Source organism: Netta rufina (assembly GCF_964035555.1).
Source record: "Netta rufina genome assembly, chromosome: 4".
NCBI lineage: Eukaryota > Metazoa > Chordata > Aves > Anseriformes > Anatidae > Netta > Netta rufina.
Window position 1 is genome coordinate 24,070,704 of NC_140127.1, and position 11,291 is coordinate 24,081,994.

Below are 11,291 nucleotides of genomic sequence, written 5' to 3' on the forward strand. Positions count from 1 at the left end.
ATATTGAAAGGGCTCAAAATGAGATAAGCAATAATGTAAAATAACTAGTCTGTTAAATATAAATAATCTTACCTGATAAATATAAATAGCAAGGGTAGCACAGTAGGCAAATCTGTCCCCACTAGCAGCACACACATCTTTGTTCCACGGCTGACATCCAGCAGCTAAAAGACCCACTTGTTTCACCTGTGACATTTTTGCCTTTAAAACAGAAAATCATTAACTACAACATGAAGGCAGATTGTTAAACAAAAGAATAATGCAGTTTTGTTCCCATACTTAATGCATACGTATCTTAACAATATAGCTAACCTTCATGTTTTAACAGTAAAATCTTGTGTTTATGAGGTATAAACAAACAACCAGAAATACACTGACCAGACATTCACAGGCTTCGGTGTGAAGCATGGCAGGGATTTTATAACCACTCACAGGAGTCTATTTGTGGGAGTGGAAGATAGCACATGAAAACCTGAATAGATCCTGGTTTGCAGTAGCTGAAGCTGTTCTTCACCATGTTTATTTTCTCCTACACTCAGGTTCAAAACTTTCTAAATAAAAGCATAATGCTCTGCACAAAATCACACAAACAATATTTGACCACTACTGTGAGTGCAAATTTTCTCTGCTATGTATGATGGAAATATCCACTTGCAGGGAATTTAAAAGCTGTAACACAAGATCCTTGTAAGAACAGTGAAACACAAGAAATAGTAAGAAAAAAACCAACATATACTAGACGTTTTTGTAATATTGTTTCTCAAACTACTTGTTGTGCTTAAAATGAGGGGACTTTAACATAAAACCACAAGAAATGCCCTATTGAGCCAGATCAATTACATGCCTAGGTCAATATTTGATCAATGGTAATGTCAAAAGGCTGGCTAGATAGAGCACGAGCATGGCCATTTCCCCATTGACATACCAAGAACGCACACATTTACAAAGGAATTGTTTGCTGAACCTTTACTCACTCCCTGCATATTAATACTTTTATCATACTGTTATTCTCAATTTTATAGTACAATTCACTTCAGTCTCATCCTTATAAGACTATGGATCATTAACAAAGTGCTGCAATATCTTCAACCAAAACACTCTGTTACCAACACAAAGGCTCAATATATTAAATGCTACCAAGACGAAACATAACAAATCAATACAAACACATACTTTCAATTAAAAGCACACTAAATTAGGAAAATAATTTCCTATCAGGAGGCACTTTTCATCAGGACTTCATTAATTATTTTGCTTTTTTAGAAAACGAAAAAACACAAAAGCAACACAACAGGGCTTGTTTGTGTTTTATTTATTAAGGAAATCTGGCAAGTCATTTAGATGCATGTGAAGAAAGAATTCTGCTAAGGTTTTATCTGTGGATAGCTTGGCTATTCCATATGCATATATTAGTGACAGGCACTAGCCTTTCACTATTTTATTGAGGTGAATTTTTTATTTATTTTATATATTTGAGAAATGCAAGTGTTATTGCATATGGAAGTACATTCTGGCATAACTTCAACCATAATTACATTTATATACCATATCAAACTTGGAGCTCAGAGTAAAAACTCACTAAGAAGCAGAAAACTCAAAGTTTTCTTTTATGAGATATGAAAGTATCCAGAAATAGTTTAGTTAAATTATTATTTATGAAGCATAGTTACATGCTTACAAGAATAAACCAGAACACTTTGAACCAAAAAAGCGTCTCCGCTAAGGAGAGGCTCACTTCATTATTTATGTAGTATGTTAACAATTTTTTAGTGCTATTTTTATAAATAAACCATTAAAGTAGTAGTAATAAGAATACTGGAGGGACCATGCCTTTGTGGCAAAGGAGGCTAAAGGTATCCTGGGCTGCACGAGAAGTGCTGCCAGCAGGTCAAGGCAGGTTATCCCCTGTACTCAGCCCTGGTGAGGCCACACCTGGAATACTGGGTCCAGTTCTGGGCTCCCCAGTACATGAGAGACATGGACATAGTAGAGAGAATGTAATGAAGAAACTTGAAGATGAGTAAGTGACTGGATCATCTCTCTCACGAAGAAAGGCTGAGAGAGTTGGGACTCTTCAGGGAAGAGAATGCTTGGGGAGGATCATATCCATTTGCACAAATATTTGAAGGAAGGCTGTACAGACAGAGCCAGGCTCTAGTGGTGCTGAACAGTAGGCAATGGGCACAGGCTGAAACACAAGGTTTTGCCCAAACATATGGGAACACTTTTCTACTGTGCAGGTGACTGTTGCCCAGAGCAGTTATGGACTCTCCATCCTTAGAGATACTCAAAAGCTGTCTGGACATGGTCTGCTCCAGGCAGCCCCACTCAAGCAAGGGTGGGGTTTGGACTAGAGCTTCAGAGGTCCTTTCCAACCTCAACCATTCTGTGATTCTGAGATGTAAGAAAACGTTCACAACAAGCCTTGGTAAATTTATTTACAGCAGATGAGTAGGGAAGGCCACCAATTTTTACAGAATTTCTGAATCACTTAAAAACCAGTCCTCATGTGACACAAAGCCAGGTTCAACCCAGTTGCAAATGGATGCAATGACAACTCTATCAACCTGAAGACATACTTATGACTTTTTGATCACCCCAGTGGCCTAACAACTGCAACTGAGGCTGATAAGGATGACTAGGTGGATCACAACATGGTGATCTAAGTGTCAGAACAAAGTCCAAATGACTGCAGAAGGAATCCAAGGAAAACTATTGTACTTGTATCAGTAAGAGCACCCGTAGAAAAGATTCTTCTTGGGCAGATGGGTGGAGGAAAATTTAGCTGAGTTTCACCATATCGCTGCATGCTTCAGCGTGGGCTCTGGTAAGGTCCACACATGACAATTTACATCTGCAACTACACTAAAGAATGTCTCATTTAAGGACATACTTATACTGTGGATAGGTAAACAGACTGAAGGACATTATATAGAAAAACACTACATGGAGTAAGGAGGACGGGGTCTTTAATTCAAGGAACTGTGCCTATAAATGTAAAAGGTGAGGAGAGTTATGGTCAATTTACCAAGCATCAGGTAAATTTAAGCCCCACAAAGGAGAGGGAATTAAAAAAAAAAAAAAAAAAAAAAAAGACTTTTGATATGAAGCAACGCTAAAAGCATTTGTTGATTAAGTGTAAGGGTTGTTTTTGTACAACTACAACAGTGACCTATAGTGCAAAGGGAACTATCAGGCTACATCGACAAAAACTTATGAGAAAAGTATTATGTATGTATTAAAATGAAATTCCAATACTAGGGATGAAAATGAAGCTGAATGATTAATTTTATTTTAAATTTTTTCTTACGTGCTTGGGGCATATACTTGGCACATAAACATTCCGTAAATGCTATAGATTGCATTACCCTGCAGTTCATTTACAATCCTTCTCGTGCTATCAATAAGAGTCCCTAGGAAATGAATTTATCTTATTAATTAACGAATCATCATCGCTACCCCCACTCTCACAAACTGAAAAAAGTAAATAGTCTCCAAGTTTCTGAATTTGCCACTTAGTCTTTTACTTCTTAATAAGATTACAAAATCCAAAGGCCCTTTCTTTACAAGTATCAATCACATTCAGAAATATTTGTGTTTTGGGCATTTAGAACTGCAACAAAGATTTCTTCCAGTCACAATAAAAAAATAGCTGGCACCATTAACAGCCATGTTTTCTGAAATTAAAGTCATCCAGCTGATTACATAAAAATTTACTAAAACGCAAAATAGCGTAACGAGCTAAAACTCAGAAAGTAATGGTCTAACAATTAAAACTGTGGATACAAAAAATTTTTGTGAACACAAAAATAATGAAAATTGGAAAAAACAAACAAAACCTAAACACATGAATAATCAGAAGGTAGATACATAACATTAGATTTTCATAGGTTTAATTTATAGATTAACTGCATATAAAAGTGATTAAAAAATGAACTCTTCTTTAAAAATTAATAGTCCACAAATACATATAATTAACAGATTTGTCTCATATTTTGTACAGATTCTCTTGCTTTTCTTTTTTTTTTAAACAAAACAACAACAACAACAACAACAACAAAAACAAACTTCTTTCTTTACCTGGAATCTTTATATTCCTGATTTGATGAAGTTTAATCTCTAAGAAAATATTTTAAATCTAGTTTTATTCATGGTTTTATTATAGGCAAAACTAACTGGAAGTTAAAAACTCAAATAGATGATAAACCAGAATTTCTTTTCTTTTTTTTTTTTTTTCTCCATAGTAACGGCATACCTGTCTTGTAGGATTCCACAGTAATCTATATTAAAAAAAAAATCCTGTTATCATAATCAGAAGATTGTCTTTTTCACCTTCATATGAGAGAGGAACGTACTTGTTGACTATATGAAAATTAATCTATAAGAAAATATTATTCTAAGCAGCTGAGAAGGATTTTAAGCGTAAATGCTGCAATCTAGAACAACCACCACCTGCTGTATTTACAATTACCATCATCACACAAAACTGACTAGCACTTTGGGTTTGGAGGTGGTTCCATTATTAGTACTATATCCATGTTTTCCATGCTGCTTATTAACACCTAAGAGACCTAACATGTTTTTTGTTTGTTTGTTTTATCAGGACATTTGTGTAGTTTCAGGATATTTTAAGTCTTCAAATGCATTCGTCACTGATTAGATTTCAGGCTACACTAATCATGATCAAAAAACTAAAAACTAAAAAAAAAAAAAAAGCTAAAAAACTATTTCAGCCTAGTTCTAAATGTATGTCTGTAAATTTTACTGGGTATGCTGCACCAAGTACTGTTTTCCAAATAAAAGAACACATCTGACTATGCTTTCTCTTTATTCCACACTTACGTTAAAGACAAAAGGTAGCTTTAATTTTTTTGAAGAAATTCACCATAAGAAACTTCACTCATAACTTAAATTTAAAGCAACTGTTTTTGATATTGTATTTTTTTTTATTAAGATCTGATATCCAAATGAAAATGTCTCCTCAGTAAGATTACCATTTGGATAAAAAATGCTGCTTTGTGATACTCCATTATTTCACTCCAGTTAGGAGCTTATGCTTAGGAAGCATTATTAAACTTTGATTCCTGATACAGTTTTTTCCTTAGGTTAAAAAAAATAAAAATATTCACAACTGAAACTACATTGCATATGTAAAATATTTTGAGCTGTATTTTAACAAGCACTTTAAACTTGATTTGCTAATATGTGCTGTTTTAACCTTGTTAATATTTCCCTTTCCCTATTCTTTAAATATATTGTAATTAGTAAGAAACATTTGCTTTGAAATGCATTATAATTGTATCTTGAAAAAGAAATTGCAGTTGCGTGACACTGTTACGTCTCTCAAGTACCTTGTATCAAAGCAGTTTCTTGCAGGTCTTTTCAGCCATTACAGATTTCTGTTGGACATGCTTATAGTACATGGGATAAAACAGCATTCACCAAAACAACACGAGTAAAATGGCAAAAATCTACAAATGCAAATTAAATAATGGAGATTTTTTTTCATCTTTTGTTAAAAATATTTTCTTTCAATATAAAGGATATACAAACAGTTATACTAGGCTCTGAAGAATACACTGGAAAAAAATGTGAATATAAAAATACTGCACTGGGAAAGCTATCAAAGGATGCCCACAGTTTCCAAGGAGATGAGGGGAAGAGGGAGGACAACAAAAACCTTTTTTTTTTTTTTTTTTTTTCCCAATTGGCATGAGCAGCAACATTTAAAGTCCTTCCTTGCTGCTAAATATAGGAAAAAAATAAATTGAAATTCTGTATACCACAGAGGTAATATTATTTAAAGATAACATCTGATACATAGACATGGCTATATATCAATGACTTAGAGATAAATGCCTAATAATCCCTACCTTAGCATAGGTATCATTTTTTGTAAACCACTTACGAATTTCCATGTTCATTCCAATACCTTGCTGCTCCCAAAAATGTAAAATCTTGTTCTGGTTGTCGAATTAAATCACTTAACTTGACAGATGAAGAAACTAAACCTTGATGTTCACAGAATAATGCAGTTACTAAAGGATGCAGGAGAAAAGACTGAGCATTGTGTCGCACCCACCACACACACAGCAGCGGTGTCAGTAGCCTGGCAACTGCAGCTCTTTAACAGGCACCATTTTAATTTCAACCTAATTCCTTTTCCTCTGCTTCAGGTACTCAGTGCATTTCATTGTTTGTTGTTTTTTATCTGACTGTACTACAGCAACATTTACACATTAATAACAGCTGTTTAAAGCCATCACTTGGCACCCTTTAATTATCAGGAGCTATGCTTGCACGTTGCAAATATTCCCAAACTTACAAACATCAACCACAACAAATAATGTGCACCCACACTGTGAGCCTCTGGGGTCCATATGAGTACATCTACAAAGTGGCATGTGCACAGAAGTGAATATACAGTATCCATACGTTAATCATTACACTTCTGTATAGACCAAAAGGCTGGTCAATCCAGCTGGAGCAGCTGTATGTACTCAGGTGTCAAGTGCTTCTGCTTCCATTAGTTCTATTGTCACTATCATTCAATTAAGTGTGTATGTTTTCTTACAAAGAAAACTTGCTGTCACACCTGTAGGGGTGGCACACACCAGTATTACCTCTCATCCAGTCCATCGTCCCCATTTTTCGGGAATGTCAATGATAATGTCATAATTAAAGACCTACTTTACTGACATAAAAAAGTCTCTTTAAAAAACATTCGACATACGCGTCCAACTTTGTAGGAAAATCCATTAGAGGTGAAAACATGATGTGTGAACCACAGCATTTCACATTCATTGCCCTATTCAACTGCCAGTTTGAAGCACCGGAGAATGGACAAAGAATTCACCTCGTTAAAAACATGGAGGTCTTTAAGCATAACGAGAAGTCTCTTCATGTCTGCAAGACAGAGCAGTTTTTCGGTGTACTGAATAATTGAAGACGACTTTGAATTTTAGCAAGATTCTTCAAAAATATCCAAAACCTGGGCTAGATTCATGTTAGGCAAATGCTGGCTGCAAATCTCCTAATGCATGGAAAACAACCTAACAAGTGTTCAAATTGAGCATAATCAGTTATGACACTGACTAGGAAAAGCACACCTTTAAAAAAAAAAAAAAAAAGAAAGAAAAAGAAAAACTTTCTACTAGTTTTCACAATGATTTTAAACCTCCACAATAAACACAAAGCCAAAGCACTATGTGCCAGCTCAGCAAACAGAGATTCTTCCATTTACCTGCTCCCCTAATCCCTTTGTACAGGCACAAATACATCATTTGTGCAATTATAATCAAAGTTGTCCTTCTGCAGACTGGTATTTTTGCCCATGTCTCATGACATGGCATCAGACATGGGGCAAAGATATGTAGTAAATGACAAAAAAAATTTTTTTTTGAAACAATTTTGATCAAATGTTTCTCTTTGTATTTCAGGTCAGAAGTATATAAACATATCCAAGGGAATCAACAGTAATAGAACACTATTTCAAAGCCAAGCACTCAGGTATTAGAAATTATAATAAAGTAGGTGCTGTATGAATTTTTAACTCAGCCACTTCGACTAGCTATGAAAACATCGCTAAGGATATATTTTTATATTTATAATCCACACTCATAAACCCTCCACAATTTCAAATTCCTTTTCCACAACACACAGAGAAGCATCTCATGGACATGACTATAAGAATTTTAAAGCAGATACAAATTCTTATCTGAAATTAAAGTCAAAAATTAAAGTCAAAAACATTAATCTAAGACAGATACCCTGCTTAGAAAATGTAAGGATAATAATTTAACATTACAAAAACTAACTTGGCAAAAATTTTGCAAAGGAGCATTCCTGACTTCCTTGACTACACTACTTGTATAGTTTAATGTGAGTATCTTTTAATGTGCAACTTTACAACGACAATCTAAATAGAAATACTAGGGTCTGAAACAGACTAAGGAGAAATGCTGATGATTCATTAATACATCTCCAGGAATCTTGAGCTACATACAATCAACCTGAGATACATAACAGTGGTAACAACACTAGAGTATTTATTATTTATCTGGTACAAGAACTCCAGCTTTTAGATGCCTTATATAATACATATAACCACGTCTTATCTCGCTATAAAACATCTCATTCCCTCCATAAGAATTCTGTTCTCATCTTCCAACCCAGAGCTACCACAATCACCAGAAGATTGCTTTTGTGCTGGCTACTTGCCAAGAAAGAACTTGTGATATCAGACGAATTTACCTCTGGGCACATCTCACATCCAAGTCCCTGATGAGCACCGATTAACAGATTATTCTACATCTGAGACATTCATATGGTAAGAGACATGTAAAATTACAACAGTTGAAAAAGCATTAAAAATCTGCTAGTTTTTAAATATTTACGAACATATAAATGACATTACCAAGTGATACATGACAATACAACTAAAAAAGCTGCTGTCCCTTATGTTTCAGTAGCATCATCTGCATTCCGATTCAACAGCTAAGAAAATACTATCAAAATGAGGAATAGAAATTACAAAAATACATGGTTATGTAAAGGAGCTTAATACAGTGCAAGAAATGTGACTTATGTTCACTTCTCACCCTAAATCTATGAAAGCAGCAGTAGATCAAGCTTGCCCAAGGCATGCAGTTAACAAACATAAAAGGAATTCAAGATATCCTGCAAATGTTGCTATAGTAACCACTCCTCCTCTACAGAAAAATGTTAGGAAAAAAAATGCACAAATATCCAAGGTACAACTTGGAAATGAACCTAGATGAATTTCATCTCCCCCAGTTTTGCTTGGTTTTATTCAATTAACGCCTATAATTAGTTTATTCCATGCAGAGTATATTATTTCCTCCTCATACAAGAAGCTTAAGTGCTCTATTTCTATCTCATTAGATATTAAAGGGTTCTAGTCATTAAATTATGCAAACTAAAAATACAAACAGCTGTCCACTGAACTTCCAATATATTTCATCCAGCTAGAAACATTTTAAAATCATTTTTGATGTCATTATCTATGATTCTAGATCCCAATAAAAGTACTAAAAAAATCCCTTCTTAGTACCATGGAAACATTAATTTTGGTGCTAGTAATGTAATAAACAGCAGCTTAAAGAAGAGAAACAATGGAGATAAGAAAAAATATTAATTTAAACAAATCTTACTCGTTGTTGTCCTTCATACCAATCATCTTCATCAAACCAGTGGGAAATGTAAGTCATCCAAGCCATGACAGAAGGCACAGTGGAAACTAAAAATACAAAACCTGAACATATGCAAGTATGATGAGCTCAGTGCTAAACTTTATTCGAAACTAAACGCTACCCAGATCTGAACTCTATGACACGATTCTATACCAGTAAGCTTTAAATTCTTAAACATATAATCTGAATGCTGTTAGCAGCAATTTACATTCTATCTATGTATAGGATTCTGAACTGGAACACAGAAACCAGCACTAAAACAATTAATGAATTACATATTGCTGTCTTTTAAATTAAAGCTGGTCAGTGTTTCAAGCTTGATTTTACAGTGCTTCTGAGCTCTGAAAACGAGGTGCTGTTTGAATCATTCTTATTTGCCTCCTAAAAAAAAAACAAACATTTTTTTCTTCCCCCCCCCCCCAAAATGTACTGTCTGTACGAAATGTGGTTCAGTGCACAAAAGCTAGTGTTAAAATGTAAAATACCTTCAGAATCATGGCGTGTAACGTGTTTGGGTTATGTAGGGAGTGGCTTCAACTGGCAGAGGAGGAGTGGTCACAACCTTTGCAAATGCAGAACATCCTATGTTTAACAACATTAAAAAACAAACAAACAAAAACCCACAAAAGCACTGTATTTCCATCACAGCCAGCAGAGCCTGAAAGGCTCGCGGCAGGGGCTGGGAAATGTAGAAAGCCTGATTTTCCCTAATTCATCAGAATGCTTCTTTTCTCTCCTTCAGGATAGTCTCATAGATCTGATTATTTATTCCTTCTGCAGCTAATTATAATTTTTTGGTATGCTCCTGAGTTTCATGTCAGACAGCGCAGTGTACCAAGGAAAAAAAAAGAGGTGGGAAGGGAAATAAAAGATGTATTGTTCACACCACGATTCAGCACTGCAGCAGCACATTTCATCAGCTGTGCTCTTTAGGATGTTATCATACAAAGCTTTCCAGCTGTGTGGTTACAGCAACTATCAAATCCTCAAGAAATTCCAGAGAACTAAAATAAAAATCCCAATTCCCTAAGAAGCTTATAACCCAGACAACCCATGCCCTTCTGGACTGGATTAACAAGTTGTTTCCCCAGTTATTACTACAACAAATGCAAAAGCTAGAATTGTTCAGTCAACAAATAAACAAAGCAAAGTGAGAAAAGAGCAGCCTGAAGTGTCAGATATTAACTCGGTGTTGGTGGTCAGCATTACTCTGTTTTAAAAGAGCAGAATTCCCTCAACACCACTATGCACCTCAGTGTCAGCACCAGTCCTACTCCAGCACAGTTTCCATTAAGACTATCACAAAGAAGTTAAGTTCTCAAATACACAGCAGGCAAATAAAGAATAGAAGCAATAGTTTTACTTTTTAACCTCTTAGTCAGAAATTATGACACCCCAGGGGAAAAAGCAATAAAATAAATCAAGACACCCACTACATTTCTGGAAAGTGGCATTCCCAGATTAACAAAAGATGGTTTGTTGTTATGTAGTACTCCAGACAAACACACGAGAATGAAAAGGAACTTCCCACCCTACTACTGAAACTTTTCAGATTATTTGCCTTTCAAGACTTCACCTCAACCACAAACAATGAGCAATTCTGTGTATGTTGCAATCTCATAAAATATATGGGAAATACAGGATTAATTCAGACACATCTCACACAGCTGAAGAAATGCCTGACAGTAGTCTTGGTCTATGACTAAATGATAAAGATGTTGCTGATGTACCTCTCTTGGGAATGAAAATTTTACAGTATGCTAAACGAATCATACCCGCATTATTACTGCTTCTTATACCCTAAAATCATAATTTCAAACAGATTTATATTACTATTTTTAGGAAAGCCTTTGCTTACAGGCTGCTTTGCCCCTGTATAAGGGCACCTTGCTCAGGATTCTGAACGATGTTAATCATCACCCCTAGTTAAGCACTAACTGAGCTTTGTTGCTGTTCAAAGCCTACAGCAGTCCCACGATGTACGTGAACTGAGTTTTCTAGTCTCAGCACCAACACGTTAGTATGACAAGTCTGTCAAGAGAACCTAACACCGGCTCACATTTAGCGTCAGGATCATCA

The 11,291-nt window shown here is 35.2% G+C and overlaps 1 protein-coding gene across 1 annotated transcript in view; it reads right to left on the reverse strand.

Moving 5' to 3' along the window:
- Nucleotides 1–9,271, reverse strand: part of WDR17 (WD repeat domain 17) — a 53,238-nt gene extending 43,967 nt beyond the window's left edge. The window contains exons 1-2 of the mRNA XM_084286340.1: nt 9,174–9,271; nt 73–201 (exon numbers count right to left, since the gene is read on the reverse strand). Coding sequence (XP_084142466.1) covers nt 73–201; nt 9,174–9,239 — 195 coding nt within the window. The 5' untranslated portion in view covers nt 9,240–9,271. The remainder of the gene's footprint in view (nt 1–72; nt 202–9,173) is intronic.
- Between the last annotated feature and the right edge of the window lie 2,020 nt (nt 9,272–11,291).